Source organism: Mirounga leonina, unplaced genomic scaffold, assembly GCF_011800145.1.
Source record: "Mirounga leonina isolate KUSES-001 unplaced genomic scaffold, KU_Mleo_1.0 Mir_173, whole genome shotgun sequence".
NCBI lineage: Eukaryota > Metazoa > Chordata > Mammalia > Carnivora > Phocidae > Mirounga > Mirounga leonina.
The window spans coordinates 59,248,523-59,266,786 of record NW_023270447.1 but is presented as its reverse complement, the minus strand read 5'-3'; the positions used below and the strand labels follow the sequence as shown (position 1 = coordinate 59,266,786).

Below are 18,264 nucleotides of genomic sequence, written 5' to 3'. Positions count from 1 at the left end.
GTTTGTAGTTTCTTCTCTTACTCTTTTAGAACCTGCTGCTGTCATGTGAACAAGTTTGGGCTTCCAGTATGTTAATAGACTAGATGGAAAGAGAAACTCAACTATCACAGCTGAGGTCCTAGACATATTCATGAGCTCAACTGTGGTAGGTAGTCTCTAAGAACGCTAATTGCCTCTTGGTATTCACACCGTTCTGTAGCCCCTCCCACTGAATATGGGTTGGCCTAGCAACTTGCTTCTAACCAAAAAATGTGGCAAAGTGATAAGATACTACTTTTGTGATTCAGTCACCTTTGTAATTTCTGTCTTGCTAGAAGATTCTTTCCCTTGCTGGCTTTGGTGAAGCAAGTTGTTCTGTTGAAGAGGCCCAAGTGATAAAGAAATGAGGGCAGTCTCTGGCCAACAGCCAGTTAGAAACTGAGGCTCTCAGTCCAACAGTCCTTAGGGAACTGAATTTCTGCCAATAAACAAGTTAGCTTAGAAGCAAATTCTTTCCTAGCTGAGCCTTCAGATGAAACCTCAACCCTTGATTTCAGCCTTGTAAAAGACTCTGAATCAGAGGGCCCAACTAAGTAATGCCTGGAGTCCTGACCCACGGTATTGTTTTAGGATGTTAAGTTTATGGTAATTTGTTTACACAACAATGATTTATACACTGGCAGCAACAGATAACATACACTAGCTGATAATCACTTGAACAGAAATGAGCCAACTCAGTTACAACAGGCCAAACTGCCAACCTAAAGAATCCTGAACAAGCAGAAGATTACACACATCATGCTATTTTTTTTTTGCAGGTTTTAACTTTACATTTCTAAAAATGCAATTTATTTTATTTTTTAAAAGATTTTATTTATTTATTTGAGAGAGAGAGAGAGAGAGCACACAAGCAGGCGGAGGGGCAAGAGGAGAAACAGGCTCGATCCTGGGACCCGGGATCACCACCTGAGCCGAAGGCAAATGCTTAACCAAATGAGTCACCCAGGCATCCCTAAAAAATTCAATTTATTTAAACTAAAACAAAATAAAACAAAAGCAGTTCACCCATTTCTCCCATCCCCCACTCCCTATCTCTGGAAACCACCAATCCGTTCTCTGTATCTATGAGCTTAGTTTTTTTGTTGTTTTGTTTTTTTAAAGATTTTATTTATTTATTTGTCAGAGAGAGAGAGAGCACAAGCAGGGGGAGAAGCAGGCTCCCCGCTGAGCAGGGAGCCCAATGCGGGACTCAATTTCAGGACCCTGGGATCATGACCTGAGCTGAAGGCAGATGCTTAACTAACTGAGCCACCCAGGTGTCCCTCTATGAGCTTAGTTTAAATTTTATTTATTTATTTATTTATATTTTATTTTATTTTATTAAGATTTTATTTATTTATTTGACAGAGAGAGACACAGAGGAAGGGAACACAAGCAGGGGGAGTAGCAGAGGGAGAAGCAGGCTTCCCGCTGAGCAGGGAGCCCGATGCAGGGCTCGATCCCAGGACCTTGGGACCATGACCTGAGCTGAAGGCAGACGCTTAACGACTGAGCCACCCAGGCACCCCCAATTTTTTTTTTAGATTGCACATGTAAAAGAGATCATATGGTATCTGTCCTTCTGTCTGACTTATTTCACTTAGCATAATATCCTTGAGGTCCATCCATGTTGTTGCAAATGGCAAGATTTCATTCTTTTTTATGGCTGAATAGTATTCCATTGTGTACAGATAACACAATTTCTTTATCCATTCATGTAGTGAAGGACACTTAGGTTGTTTCCATATCTTGGCCACTATAAATAATGCTCCAATGAACAAGGGGTTGCATATATCTTTTTGAATTAGTGTTTTCATTTTCTTTGGAGAAAACTCAGAAGTGGAATTATTGGATCATATGGTAATTCTATTTTTAATTTTTTAAGGAACTTCCATACCATTTTCCAAAGTGACTGCACCAACTTACATTCCCACCAACAGTACATGAGAGTTCCCTTTTCTACATATCCTCACCAACATTTGTTATTTCTAATCTTTTTGGTAATAGCCATTTTTTTTTTTTTAATGTAGGCTCCATGCTCAGCGTGGAGCCCAATATGGGGCTTGAACTCATCACCCTGAGATTTGAGACCTGAGCTGAGATCAAGAGTCAGACACTGGGGAGCCTGGGTGGCTCAGTCCCTTAAGTGTCTGCCTTTAGCTCAGGTCATGATGCCAGGGTCCTGGGATTGAGCCCCGTACTGTGCTCCCTGCTCAGTGGGAAGTCTGCTTCTCCCTCTGACCCTCCCCCCCTCTCGTGTTTTCTCTCTCTCACTCTCTCTCAAATAAATAAATAAAATCTTAAAAACAAAAACAAAAAACAAAAAACAGGAACAACAACAATTTGGGGAGGGGGGTGGAGATCACACTAGTAGAAGTTATTTTAAAGTTTAAGTTTGCTGGTGAGTTAAAAAAAAGAGATTAGTTTGAGAAAATTTTCAGAACTGAGGACTTGACTTTTCAGATCGAAAGGCCCATTAGCATCCAACACAGGGGATGACATTAGACTGTACCGAAGACAATCAGTGTGAAATTTTATAACTTTGGAAAGAGAAAGATCCTAGAAGCTTCCCAAAAGGGGGGGAAAAGTTTTCATGCAGAGAATGAAGAATCAGAATGGTGTTAGACTTAACAGAAAAGCTAGAAGACAGTGAGATAATACCTTCAGCATTTTGAGGGGATATGATTTCCTTTTTTTAAAAAAAAGATTTTATTTATTTATTTGAGAGAGAGAGAGAGCGCGAGTTGAGAGAGAAAACACGAGTGGGGGGAGAGACAGAGGGAGAAGCAGATAAGCCCGGTGCATAGCTCAATCCCTGGACTCCAGGATCATGACCTGAGCTGAAGGTAGACACTTAACTGATTAAACCACCCAGGTGCCCCAAAGGGACATAATTTCCAAGAGAAGATTATACCTAGCCAAAATATCAAACAACCATTGGGACAGAATAATGACATGCAAAAGCTCAAAAAATTTACTTTTCATGAACCCCATCTCAGAAGGCTACCAGAGAATATGTTCCAGAAAAAAGTGAGTATAAACTAAGAGGAAAATTATGAGAGTGAAGGGTGAATCTAAAATGACAGTTCTACAGAAGAGCGACTAATCCAGAAAAGTTCTAGGAGAGATAGCTTCAAGAGTTTGAAACTGAGAGAACACTTAAAGTGTTGGAAAGTAATGAGAAGAAATTCACAAAGGGGGGCTAAGGTTGAATTAGTAATAAATACACAGAAAATGAAATACTAAGCAAATGAAAAAACAAGACAATTTTTAGGAAAATAAAAAAGAGGAAAGAGAAAAGTAATCATATACAAGGTTCAGCTGTGAATATCATTTATTTTAATTTTTTTAAAAGATTTTATTTATTTGAGAGAGAAAGAGAGAGGGAGCACAAGCGGTGGGGAGGAACAGGGAGAGGGAAAAGTAAGCTCTCCACTGAGCAGGTAGCCCAATACAAGGCTTGATCCCAGGACCCTGGGATCATGACCTGAGCCAAAGGCAGACGCTTAACAGACTGACCCATCCAGCCGCCTCTTGTGAATAACATTTAAACAGTTACAGTAATGTAAACATTAAATATTCATTAATAAGCACTGCAATAAATGGGGAAACTGGGAGTTTGCATGTATGTGGTGGGGGTAGAGGATGTGGTAAAACAGAACTAAATCTTTAAGTTCTATAGTAGGAAGTAAATAATTCCTAAAACTAAAAATACCAAGACATAGCAAACAGAAGCATGTCCTTTGGAGATGTGAAGTTAAATGTGAAAAAAAAATGACCTAAATAGGTTGAAAGTGGTTACCTCTGAGTAAGGTGAGGACAGACATGGTGAAGGACTGCTATTTATTATAATATACCCTGGATAATTCCATCATTCTTTAAATTATGAACATATAAAACTTTGATGAAAATAAAAACTAAATTCAAAAAAGGAAAGAAAAAGAAAGCTCAGGCTATGGAGTCAGAAAGCGTAGGTTCAAGTTCAGATTCTACCACTTACCAATGATTTGATTCTGAGCAACTATCTACAAAATGCTAGTAGGCCATAAATGGATATAAAACTTGATAAATAACAAAACTACCTAGCCCCATTCACTGGATTTTATTTTATTTCATAATTATTAAAATTTTTTTTAGTTTCATGTTTTTATTTACATTCCAGTTAGTGGGGCACCTGGGTGGCTCAGTCAGTTAAGCGTCTATCTTCGGCTCAGGTCATGACCTCTGGGTCCTGGGATCACCCTGTATAGGGCTTCCTGCTCAGCAGGGAGTCTGCTTCTCCCTCTCCCTTTGCCTCCTCCCCCCTGCTCATGCTCTCTGTCTCTCTCTCAAATAAATAAATAAAATCTTTAAAGAAAAAAATAAATTCCAGTTAGTTAACATATAGTGTAAGATTAGTTTCAGTCCATTGACTGGGTTTTAGTTTGAGAGCAAATCTAGATTATCTTTATTTCCCATATAAGGCTTATCATAAACTTTATCTATAGTATGTTTTAAATTCAGTGACTACATCAAAATTTAATGCATTTGTAAGTCAGGGATCTGATCTCATACCAACCACCCTGTCTGCATATCAGTAAATTGTTCACCTCCTTCTTTTTAAATATTGTGCCTTTAAATATATTTCCCCATAATTAGGACATTAAATTGCTCCCTGTATTTTGCATATGCTCCTATTATTGTGCTTCTCACACTGTGACTTATAAATTCTAGGATATTTGAATCTACTTCTATAGGCTATTTCCTCAGTCACAAGAATTTCGGTTTTGAGTATGCTGGGATTTCAAGTCACTTCTGTTAATTAGGAAAAAAAGGGGGGGGGTGGTTGGAGATTGAGAAAAGAGATAAAACAGAAACCCAAGCAGGAGAAGTTTTCTTGTAGTACAGCTTTGAGAAATAAAGAAAGCTGAAGCAAAAGAAATATAGGCTCAGAATGCCTACCTGTTAGTGCACAGGGACCTAAGCTGATTGAAAGGTGACAGCCAAGTGACAGCTTTCACTTGTGTGATTCTTTTTTTTTTTTAAAGATTTTATTTATTTATTTGACAGAGAGAGAGGGAACACAAGCAGGGGGAGTGTGAGAGGGAGAAGCAGGCTTCCCGCGGAGCAGGGAACCCGATGTGGGGCTCGATCCCAGGACCCTGGGATCATGACCCGAGCTGAAGGCAGATGCTTAACCGACTGAGCCACCCAGGCACCCCTCACTTGTGTGATTCTTTTTTTTTTTTTTTTTAAAGATTTTATTTATTTATTTGAGAGAGAGAGAATGAGAGAAAGCACATGAGAGGGGGGAGGGTCAGAGGGAGAAGCAGACTCCCTGCCGAGCAGGAAGCCCGATGCGGGACTCGATCCAGGGACTCCAGGATCATGACCTGAGCCGAAGGCAGTCGCTTAACCAACTGAGCCACCCAGGCGCCCTCACTTGTGTGATTCTTAAGCACACTGATATTTACTGAATCGAGCCTGGACCAAGGCTATATAACTCTAAGAACTGGAGAGGAGTCTGAGAACTGGATGAGCTAAAGAAAAGTTGAATCTACTTTCTTTTACCTGGGCGGGGATAGTAAGAGCTGCCTTTATAGGCCAGCTCCTCAACCATTCAATAATATGTACTGACTTCTTACCATGGGCCATAACTGGGCCAAATGCTGGGGATAAAATGAACAAAACAGAATATGATGATCCCAGGTCTCAAAGAGCTTATGGCCGAGGAGAGGAGAGAGTAAATAAGAGAGCAGTGCCGCCATATGTAGGCAAATAAGGGGGTATAACTGCATATTAGAGGGTCAAGGAAGGCCCTTCTCAGAAAAGAACTTGAAGGCTAAGCTAAATTTAGAGCACATGTGTTGTGGGGAGAGGGGATGGAGAGCATTTTGGGCAGAGAACAACATGTATAAAAGCCTGGAGCAGGGAAAAAACAAACAAACAACAGTCCAAAAAATCCAAACATGAATTTTTTCCTGCCCTCCTCAGAATCTACATCTACAAATCTTCTGAGACGAAAGTAGCAAGAAGGGGAAAGATGGCTCCTGAAACATCTAGCCAACAGCCATTCTCCTATAAGTCCGTAAGAACACCACCGGGAAACTTGGACACAGGAGATCCGCTCTATTAAACAAAACCTGGGGAAGAGGGGACTGCTGGTTGTTCTGGCACATAATAGCAGCCAACAGGCAGACCAAATATACAATCTGAGAAATTCAGGATTCTTTTTTTTTTTTTTTTAAAGATTTTATTTATTTATTTGACAGAGAGAGACACAGCGAGAGAGGGAACACAAGCAGGGGGAGTGGGAGAGGGAGAAGCAGGCTTCCTGCTGAGTAGGGAGCCCGATGCGGGGCTCGATCCCAGGACCCTGAGATCATGACCTGAGCCGAAGGCAGATGCTTAATAATTGAGCCACCCAGGTGCCCCAATTTAGGATTCTTAAAAAAAAAAAAAATGCTTATCATTGAAATGTATAGCATTCCATGGGAGGAATTTAAAACTCAGTTATCTGGTGGCGCCTGGGTGGCCCAGTCGGTTAAGTGTCGGAGTCTCGATTTTGGCTCAGGTCATGATCTCAGTGTTGTGAGATCAAGTCTCACATCAGGCTCCATGCTGGGCCCGGAGCCTGCTTAAGAGTCTCTCTCTCTTTCTCCCTCTCCTCCCCCTCCACCAGCTCCCCCCACCCCACTCTCTTGCTTAAAAAAACAACCCCCCCTTAGTTTTCTAGGTGAAACTTAGCCTTCAAATATAACAAAATACCGATATTGAGAAATTCAAAATTTCATGTTAAGAATGGAAAATCTTTCTATAACACAAATCTGATCATGACATTCTCTTGTTTAAAATTCCTCAACAACTCCCCACTCTTTTGAGGGTAAAGTTCAAACTCTTTAGTCTGATCCCTGTATCCTCTCCAGTCCCATTTCCTGCTTCCCTGTCCTCCATACTCACACTCCAGCTCAACAGCAGGTTACCTGTATACATCATATGTTTTCAAAGAGAGACAAGCCAGCTTATACGAACTTTCAGTGGCCAAGGTGTGACAATTTAAGCATCAAACAGTTTTAAATGGATGGGTAGACAGATAATACTTACAGCTAATTTAAAATTGTGAAAAGCTATGCATTTATAATGATACTTAAGAGGTAAAAGCTAATATGAAATATACTAAAAAAATTCTAATACCAAGAAGAGTAACTCTAGGCATTTGATTTTTTAAACTGTTTTAAGTAGAGGAGTATGAAAAAAGAAACAAGAAATTCATATTTATAAAATATACACCTGTTTATAAGGTAGAAAAGGCTGAATGCAGGGAATTGTGAAAAAGCAAACCAGACCTTGCAAAAGTAGAAACTACATCAAGAACAAAAGGATAGATCAACATGAGGATCATAGATAGTGATAAGGTAGAAAGAGGACCCAACAATTAATCCACACTGGTGATCAACTTGAACACAAAAAGCAATTTAAAAAGTTTTAATGCTATAATCCAAAATTATAAATTAACCAAATGCTCTAAGGAAAAAAAGCTAAAAATATAAACTAGTTCACTCAAATCCTAGGAATGAAATGCTCTAGGTGCCTCTATTAAAACCAGGAGATACTAATAAACCATACATAGCTTCTAATAATTGTAACAGACTACATCAGTAAATAATAATTACAGGACAACGGGTTATATAATGTTGGCCAAGCAAAACCTAAAAAACACATCATTCCAGGGGAAAAAAAATACATCATTCCAGGAAATACTAAAATCTATATAAAAGGTGTGATCTTACAAAGCTTTCTGGTCATTAGTTCAGTTATTAAAAGCAGCACAGTCATAGGATTGGTGCCTCAGGCTTGAACTACTCTGGGAAAAGCAATCAGGAACTGTGCCTTAACCAAAAATCAACAACAGGTCAATAACCAAATTCTATAATCTTGGTTGGACTAGAGTATTATTCCTTTTCTTTTTGGTCTGACAAGATTACTATCACTCTCTGACAATTAAAACAAATAATAACCTACTACTAGAATCCTAGGGAAATACCAAGATAAGTACGTTGTAATCCTAAGAAGAAAAAGCATGGTTAACAACTATCTTGTTTATTGGCTATTTAGGGTGATTGAAACTTTCAAAAGAATCAACCATTCTACCCTTGTAATAGTCATTTTAATCGCTTAAAGGTTACCTAAAATTTGATCTTAAATTGCAAATGGTTCTGAGCGCTCCTCTTTGCATACAAAAGCGTCTTGGACTTTATAGAATCTAATCAATAGCTCTTAGCCTCTTCAAGTCAGGGAACTGAGTCTTATTTGACTTTATGCCATCAGCCCTTAGCACAATGCCTACAGTGGTCACTTCTCAGTAAATGTTTCTTAAGTGAAAGCATGAATGATAATAATAAATAATAATAATAATAATTATTATTATAAAAACTCAACATACAAATAAATCAAACTCCTTACCTGGTTTTTTCCCCACCTTTTGACCTGGAACTTGTTCTAAGCCATCTTGGCCTTTTCTCATTAACATGGCAAGTGATGCATCATGAGCTCTGAACAGGTCCACAACTTCATGTAAGGCAACATCTGTTATGAGATCACAGCTCAGGACTAGCACATCTGTCTGTCAAATGGAGAAGGGGAAAGTCAATATCACAAAAGACAATGGATCACACAAATCATCACAGGATAAACTTACAATGGCTTGGCAGCACACACAAATTGGACACTTGTTTTCAAACCTTTTTTTTTTTTTTAAAGATTTTATTTATTTATTTTTTAGAAAGCGAGCGAGAGAGAAACAGCATGAGAGGGGAGAGGGTCAGAGGGAGAAGCAGGCTCCCCGCCGAGCCGGGAGCCCGATGTGGGACTCGATCCCAGGACCTTGGGATCACGACCTGAGCCGAAGGCAGATGCTTAACCATCTGAGCCACCCAGGCGCCCTCAAACCTTTTTTATAGCAGCAGAATAAGTAAAATAAATAGGGCTGTTCTAACTAAACTGTGCTCGGGAGGTCTGGAATATCTACCTCCCCTTGTGTGTGCCTTATTGCTGCCCAATCTGAGGCACCACTGGAATCCTGGGCTCTAAGGAACAGAGTCTGAGAACTACCACATTGTCTATTTCCATGACTGTGGAATTAATGATCTTAATTTATACATCCCTTTACAGTTTGAAAAGTATTTTCACATAATCTGATGATTCCATATGGTTACAAAATCCTATAAAGCAGTCACTTTGCTACAGTACTAGAAAATAAAAGGATGAATATAATGCCCATCCCTCGGGAGACCAATCTAATTAGTAAACAATACTATACAACCTAAAGTATGTAAAAAGCACTCATTTAATTCTTATAACAATACCATGGAGTGGGATTGTTACTATTAATATTATTTATTTTATTTTATTTTTTTAGATTTTATTTATTTATTTGAGAGAGAGAATGAGAGAGAGAGAGAGAGCACATGAGAGGGGGAGGGTCAGAGGGAGAAGCAGACTCCCTGCTGAGCAGGGAGCCCGATGTGGGACTCGATCCCGGGACTCCAGGATCATGACCTGAGCCAAAGGCAGTCGCTCAACCAACTGAGCCACCCAGGTGCCCCATTATTAATATTATTTAGTTCCCATTTTTATAGATAAGAAATATGAGACCTAACTACCACAGTGTCCGGCACGTAATAGGCATTTAGTAACTATCTGATGAATGAATGACTAAATCAAGGAAGTAAAAAGAGATGTTCTCATGTGGTGGGTATTCTTTAAAAAAAATTTTTTTTTATTAACATATAATGTATTATTTGTTTCAGGGGTACAGGCCTGTGTTTCTTCAGTCTTACACAATTCATAGCACTCACCATAGTACATAGCCTCCCCAGTGTCCATCACCCAGCCACCCCATCCCTCCCACCCCCCTCCACTCAAGCAACCCTTAGTTTGAGATTAAGAGTCTCTTATGGTTTGTCTCCCTCTCTGGTTTCCTCTTGTTTCATTTTTCCCTCCCTTCCCCTATGATCCTCTGTCTTGTTTCTCAAATTCCTCGTATCAGTGAGATCATATGATACTTGTCTTTCTCTGATTGACTTATTTCGCTTAGCATAATACCCTCTAGTTCCATCCATGTCGTTGCAAATGGCAAGATTTCATTTTTTGATGGCTGCATAATATTCCATTGTACATATATACCACATCTTTATCCATTCATCTGTTGATGGACATCTAGGCTCTTTCTATAGTTTGGCTATTGTGGACGTTGCTGCTATAAACATTAGGGTGCATGTGCCCCTTCGGATCACTACATTTGTATCTTTGGGGTAAATACCCAGTAGTGCAATTGCTGGGTCGTAGAGCATGTGGTGGGTATTCTGATTGCATTTCTAGTAATTCAGATTAATTACAATAATAACTAATAATAGTAATTAACATTTACTGAATGTGTACTATTGGCCAGGAATTGTGATAACACTTTGCATGCATTCCCAATCTTTAGAACCTTACGCCATGAGCACTATTATTATATGTACTTTACAGACAAAGAAACCAGTTTACTTGGGCGCCTGGGTGGCTCAGTTCGTTAAGCGACTGCCTTCAGCTCAGGTCATGATCCTGGAGTCCCTGGATCGAGTCCCACATCGGGCTCCCTGCTCGGCAGGGAGTCTGCTTCTCCCTCTGACCCTAACCCCTCTCATGTTCTCTCTCTCATTCTCTCTCTCTCAAATAAATAAATAAAATCTTTAAAAAAAAAAGAGAGAAACCAGTTTACAGTAGTTAGGTAAATACCTAAGATTTAACAACCCTTAATGACTATTCATATAAATAAATAATCTTTATTTGTGAATAGTGTTTAAAGAAATACAGCTTTGCTAGTTTGAAGACCCATTTAAGGGAGTTTCTAGTCTACAGTATTAGGTACCAAAAACACCTAAATTTAGATCTTAGATACTTCTAAATTTTGGTCTGTCTAGTACCAATCCTATCGGTACTAGCTATCAACTGGAGTATCATATTTTAAGAGTAACCTTGATAAACTAAAAAAGTATCAATAAGAAGATGATTAAGATGGAGAAAGAGCTAGAAACATGACAGCTGAAAGAGGAGAAGTTGTTTAGTAGAGAAAAGATTGTGGTGGGGGGCGGGGGGAGACAGTGGGCAGGACAAGGATTATGGGGTGGGGCTAAGGAAGAGATAATAGCACTCTTTAAATACTTGGAAGTCTAAGGAAGAATGAAATTTTACCTGAAGAGCCCAGGACCAAACTACAAACAAGTAGGTAAAACATGAAGAAAAGTATTTTTGGTTTCCATATTAACTTATTTCTGTCAATCAGAGCTAGTCAAAAAGAATAATTTTGTAAGGCAATGAGTTTCCCATCGTAAGAAGTGCTCAGGCAGAAACTGGATTATCACTCGCAACAATTTATTTATCAGACATTTACTGAGCGCTTACTCTATGCTCAGCCAGGCCCTATTCTGAAACATAGAGGGAACTTAGACTAGAAAGTGTTAAAATGTGAGTGGCTAAGAAAGGCTACTTAATTTTTTTTTTTTTAAAGACTTTATTTATTTGACACAGAGAGAGTGAGAGAGAGAGAGCATAAGCAGGGGGAGTAGCAGGCAGGCAGAGGGAGAAGCAGGTTCTCTGCTGAGCAAGGAGCCTGATGCGGGACTCGCTCCCAGAACCCTGGGATCATGACCTGAGCCGAAGGCAGCTGCTTAACCGACTGAGCCACCCAGGCGCCTGCTACTTAATATTTTTAAAACAAATTTCTATCTATATATTCTGCTATTTCATTTCATCATAAATGTAGTACACAGATTTGTCAAAATAATATATTGAAAAACAAATTCCTTACATTGCAATTTAAATTGACTACACAAATATTTCTCAATAGCACACCTGCAGTTTCCCAGAGGTGCCTCAGGTAAAGCCTGGTTCCTATTGCCCTTTCTGAGTCACCCAGGGCAACTCCTCTTTTATTAATTTTATTTTCTGGGTTTCTGTATAAGCTTTGGTTTGGAAAACAGGTTTTGCTACTTTAAAAAGTTTGGAAAACATTTAACTAAATTATTCCAGGTTTAAGAATAAAATGAGTATCTACATGGAAATTTTTATAAGTGGTTCCCACTTTTCTAAGATTTTAATTTAAAATCAAGATTCCTGTGGCACCTGGGTGGCTCAGTCAGCTAAGCATCTGACTTCAGCTCAGGTCTTGATCTCAGCGTCCTAGGATAGAGCTCCACGGTGGGCTCTGCACTCAGCAGGGAGTCTGCTTCTCTCTGCCCCTCCCCCTGCTCATTCCCTCTCTCTTTCTCTCTGAAATAAATAAATAAAATCTTTAAAAAAATAAATTAAAATCAAGATTTCTGGGGCGCCTGGGTGGCTCAGTTGGTTAAGCGACTGCCTTCGGCCCAGGTCATGATCCTGGAGTCCCAGGATCAAGTCCCGCATCGGGCTCCCTGCTCAGCTGGGGGTCTGCTTCTCCCTCTGCCCTCTTCCCTCTCGTGCTCGCTGTCTCTCATTCTCTCTCTCAGATAAATAAATAAAAAATCTTTAAAAAATAAAAAAAATAAATAAATAAAAAGATTCCTGCTTTGGGTGGGAAAAATGGATGATTTCAACTCACATTCTACTACAGTAAAAAGTCATGTTTGCTAAGAAAGTGAGGCTCAACCGTAAGAATGCCTTGGCTTACTGCTTGAAATTTCTTATTCTGAATATAGACTCTGTACCAGAACCATCATTTCTTTTTCTACATGTAACTCATTACTTACAGCCTGAACAATTCCTTTTGAAAGCCTCTTCAAGTTAAGAAGTTCAAATCTGAAGGGCGCCTGGGTGCCTCTGTAGGTTAAGTTATCTGCCTTCAGCTCAGGTCATGATCCCAGGGTCCTGGGATCAAGCCCCGCATAGGGCTCCTTGCTCAGTGGGGAGCCTGCTTCTCCCTCTCCCTCTGCCTGCAGTTCCCCCTGCTTGTATTCTCTATCAAATAAACAAATAAAATGAAGTTCAAATTTGGATTTTTTTTCTACTTTTCTGCTTAAGGCTATCTTAGTTGCTTCTGGATTTTAACTGAGCTAAAAAAAGAAATTCTTAAGCTCACCATCTAGGAACTACCAAACATTAACAAATCAGCCTGTGTACATGAAAGCTAAGGAAGAGATAGCACACAGAATCCTCTTTTTTTTTTTTTAAGATTTTATTTATTTATTCGACAGAGAGAGACACAGAGAGACAGGGGACACAAGCAGGGGCAGAAGGAGAGGGAGAACCGGACTCCCAACTGAGCAAGGAGCCCAATGTGGGACTCGATCCCAGGACCCTGGGATCATGACCTGAGCCAAAGGCAGACGCTTAACGACTGAGCCACCCACGCACCCCAGAATCCTCCTTCTTACAACAATGCTTAGAAAGGCTGGGAACACAGGCTATTCTTAAAGACACATCCCTATAGCAGTACAGAAGTTGCTCCATTTCATTATAATAAAAATGACAGTTTGCTGAGAAAAAAAAAATCTCCTTTCTCTAATAAGCTGGCTGATTTTTGCAAGCTAACTGTTCTACAATAAATTTAATTATCAAGTATACTCCAAAGTGAAGAAAATGACCCCGATGCAGATGCCTCTGAAGTGGCAACAATGTTGTCTTGGAAAATAAATGCTGTTATCATTCAGTATCTGCAAAAAATAAATCTGTCAGAATAGTGAATGCCAAAGAAGTCCTGCGTAATTGTGAATAGTTGCAGCCTCGTTTTTCTCTTTGCTTTTAGATGACTTTTTGCTAAGCTGAATGCAAAATCCCCAAGGAGCACAAGAAACAGACCCCTCCCCCCAAAGTCTGGTTGCCATCTGTTCTCAGTGTGAAAAGAAAGGCGTCAGTCAGAAAGGGCAGGGCCTGGGATACAGATGGAGGTGCTATTCGGCAGGCCCTCTCCTGCCTCCATTCCCAGAAAATGCACCATCTAAGACTGAGGCCAAACACATTCCCATCCTCTTTGCAACTCCACCACTTCCAAAGGAAAGTCTTTGCTGTTTGATCAATGTACTTTGTTTCCAAAGCTGGAAATCCTGGAATAAGAAACAGAAGTCTAACATCTTACATCGTCATACTACTACCTATTTCTCTTTACATTTTTATAAACGCTGTAACAGAAAGTAAATGACTATTGTTTTGATTTTTATTCTAACAGTGTAAAGCCCATTCTAGAAATGCAAATATTCTTCTACTAACTGGAGCCCAGAGAGAAAAAGTGGAAAAACTGTTTAAGAGCGAGAGGTATTTCTGATCACGTGTGACCAGAGCCATGAATAAACGTAGACTGTTTGGACTGTGAAGCAACTGTATATCTGAAATGCAATTAACTTGAAAGTTCCCTGGACACACCAATCCTCAGCTGCCTTGTGTTTCAGGGCACTAGTTCTTTCCTAACACCAACAGTAATGCCTCTTCTTTTGCAGAGACCAATTGGAATCTCCACAGACCTCCCTACTCACTCTTTTCTAATATCCTCAGTATCCCTTATCCCAAGCCTGTTCCTTTAGAAGAGCCAGGGCAATGTCAAGGGCAAAAAGCATGGCTCTAAAGGACAGCAAATGTGTGCAGTTTTGACAAACTGGAAATATACAAAGTTTTTAAGGGAAGGTGAAGACAGCACGTTAGTGTTTGGGAAGAAATCAAGATACCCAGGAATTCAAAATTCGAATTGCTGCCAGTTAGTTTTGGCTAAAGAAAACAAATTAAACTGAGAAAACCCAATTACAAAGCTATGGCAAAGCCCAGAAATCCATCATCACAAGCACATTTTCAATCAAGCCAAAACCACTGAGTAAAACTAGAAGAAAAAAACAAAAGTTAAATCAGAAAACTGAATGTTATGTGTGTTGGTGGTAGTGGTATGGTGGGAAGTGGGAAGAGCTACTGGGAACAGTCTCTCTTCTTTTCCTGGCAGCGGCTCCATGACAGATTGTTATAAATAACACAATCTGGCAATTTCCTATGGCACGGAGAAAGAAAAACACTTACTCCCCTGGAAAAAAAACGGTCAGGGCAAGGTAACCACGCTTTTACCCACCCAGCACTTCCACAAACAATGGCTATGATCCAAATCACCACCCTGCACCCCACCCCTGCCCATATGGAATTAATGAATTCAGCTACTTGGTGCGACTATGAATGGTCACAATTTACATTTCCTATGTGGTCCAATCCCAATCCAACCCTCAAGAGTAGTTTGGTGCTGTAATAAACACCAATGTCTAACTACAATGGAGAACTCACCGTGCTTGATTTCGTTGAAAATGTTTGGAAAAGACTCCCAGTCTGCAGTTCCCAAAGTACATGGCAAAGGGCCAATTGCCATTTTGTTTTTAATGAGGCTGGGGCATTAGGTGCAGGAAGGAATGACCAACTCAGTCCGTAAGTAAGAAATGTGATAATCCTTAGGCTTAGAGCTAAACATCCTTCCTGTGTTCCTTAGCTTAATCATAGTGTCACTACCACCAGGATCTGAAGTCAGAAATCTGGCCACAGTCTAGGGCTGAGGTCCTCCCCCTCTTGCCCAGTACCCCACCCCAACATCTTACTGGTCACCAAGCCCTCCTCTTTTTTATTTTTTAAGATTTATTTATTTATTTTAAATGAGAGAGAGAGAGAGCACGCATGAGGGGAGGGCCAGAGGGAGATAATCTTTCAAGCCCAAAGGGGAGCCCAAAGATCCCGCAACCTATGAGATCATGACCTGAGCCCAACCGACTGATCCACCCAGGCGCCCCCAAGTCCTCCTGTTTTACCTCCATTGCACTACCTTAGTTCAGGCCTCAAAATATTTTTCTAGTCTCTTAGCTGGTCTCACTCACTCCAGTTTTCCCCTATTCTAATCCACACTCCAATTCCCATTACTTATTTCACTTCCCTGCGTAAAGGCAGCTTAAAATAGTGTTCTCCAAACATAAGAAAAAACTGAACACTTATTCACTTATTCCCACTTACTTTTAAAATTTACTTAAAAATACATGAATTACGATAAGTGATATAATATGCTCTCCAGATAACATACAAAAACTGATATTTTTATTTATTTATTAAAAAGATTTTATTTATTTGAGAGAGAGAGAGCAAGAGAGAAAGCATGATTGGGGAGGAGGGGCAGAGGGAGAGGGACAAATAGATTCCCCACTGAGCAGGGAGCCCAATGTGGGGCTCGATCCCAGGACCCCAAGATCATGACCTAGGCTGAAGGCAGTCGCTTAACTGACTGAGCCACTCAGGTGCCCCCCCAAATTGATATTTTTAATTAATTAATTTTGAAAGATTTTATTTATTTGAGACAGAGAGAGAGCGTGCGCATGCACAAGCGGGGAGGAGGGTCAGAGGGAGAGGGAGAAGCAGACTCCCTGCTGAGCAGAGAGTCCGATGCGGGGCTAGATCCCAGGACCCTGAGATCATGACTTGAGCTGAAGGCAGGTACCCAACTGACTGAGCCACTCAGGTGCCCCTCAAAATTGACATTTTTAAAAGAAGAGGTAAAATTAAAAGAACTAGAGATTCTAATATCTTCCTTGAGTACTCCATCCTACACACCCCCTGGCTTTGAGATCACCCCATTTAGGATATTACTGCTTTGTAAGACTGAGTTTAAATTCCTTAGCATGACATTAAAGGTCTTTAAAATATAGACTGCACCTACCTAATTCAGCCTTCTCTGCCCCAATTCCCCTTCCACATAGTTAATGTTAACTTGCTGGAGTAAACTGCCAAAAATGCATTCCCCATTCTCTCTTCCCACCCCACCACACAGTCATCCATCAAGTTTCAGGTCCTGCTGCAATTATTATAAAGGGCAGAGCCAATGTATTATCTCCTCTAGAGATGAAATCTTTTCTGATCCATTGCAGACCTTAAATCACTAACATCGATTACATGGGTTTTTTTTCCCTTCTAGATTTTGAACTTCATAAGGAGCTTTTTATCTTTGAATCCCCGGAGTTCAACCTAGTGCTGGCAAACAAGCATCAGTAAATGTTAGCACTTGTTCTGTTACCTCCTTCTCCTTGTTTAAATTGACTCAAAGATGGAAACATCCAATTTTCGATGTTTAGAAACAGCATATTTTCTGACAGCGCTGAAAGACCTCTCTGTAGAGAATATGACTGTTCAGAGTTAGGACAGGGGCCAAAAAGGTAACTCTGCAGCTTCCTAAAGCAATGAGGTAGGGAATAAATGTGCTGCCTCCAACAAGGAAAAAGGAAGAAAAGTCTGAAAGAAAAGAAACCAGATGCAGCTGTCCTGGAGGATATGGCTGGAGGGGATATGCTAGATTTATAATTTTAAAATGGGGACTCAACATTTATAGTTTTAATATTTATAGTTCATTTACCTTCCTACAGAAGTTCTCTTTTTAGGTTAAGAACAAATAGAGGAATTCTACTCATGTTTCCTGAGCTAAGAAGTAACTGAGAATCTGTTATTTCTAACACTGTTAAATGAATTAAATGCTAATCACATCTCTTCCAAGATTTTTTTTTTGGAGGCAAAATATTTATTTATGTGACTCATTTTGTAACATTTAAGACATAGAGGTTGTTTACAAAAATACATAAGGTGTTCGTCTTTCTTCCAGGATTTAAATATCTGCAATTTAAATTTTTTTTTTTAAAGATTCTATTTATTTATTTGACAGAGAGAGACACACACAGCAAGAGAGGAAACACAAGCAGGGGGAGTGGGAGAGGGAGAAGTAGGCTGCCCGCCAAGCAGGGAGCCTGATGCGGGGCTCGATCCCAGGACCCTGGGACCATGACCTGAGCCAAAGGCAGACGCTTAACGACTGAGCCACCCAGGCGCCCCCTGAATCTATTTTAAATAATTTCATTCTTTTTCTTCAGTTAGACACAAATACTCTACAGGATAAAAATATTATTGCCCCATTTCAAGACCATGAAACATGTTTGTAACAATTACACTACATATTTTCTGCCTGTAACTTGAATTCTAATTTTGTCCTGAATTATGAAATATATATATACATAAATATATAAATATCAAAAAGCAACTCTTAAGATTAGGTATGTCTTCTTTTCTTATTAATTTTACATGTGACTTTGAGAGGGTCCCTCCCTTTTTTGGGCCTCAGTGTCATCTATAAGATGAGAGGGCTGTACCATCTCTGAACTCCTTTATGACATAAAATTATATTATGATTACAAGGGCCAAGCTATTTTTAATTCTTTAGAGCTATGCTCTGGGTTCAGAGGCATTAATAACTGTGGTGAC

General features: G+C 39.9%; 1 protein-coding gene across 4 annotated transcripts in view; it reads right to left on the bottom strand.

Annotated features, from left to right (window-relative positions):
• Nucleotides 1-18,264, bottom strand: part of EIF2B3 (eukaryotic translation initiation factor 2B subunit gamma) — a 133,764-nt gene that overhangs the window by 80,279 nt on the left and 35,221 nt on the right. For all 4 annotated transcript variants that reach the window (XM_035018720.1, XM_035018723.1, XM_035018722.1 and 1 more), the window contains exon 4: nt 8,461-8,620. In XM_035018720.1, coding sequence (XP_034874611.1) covers nt 8,461-8,620 — 160 coding nt within the window. The remainder of the gene's footprint in view (nt 1-8,460; nt 8,621-18,264) is intronic.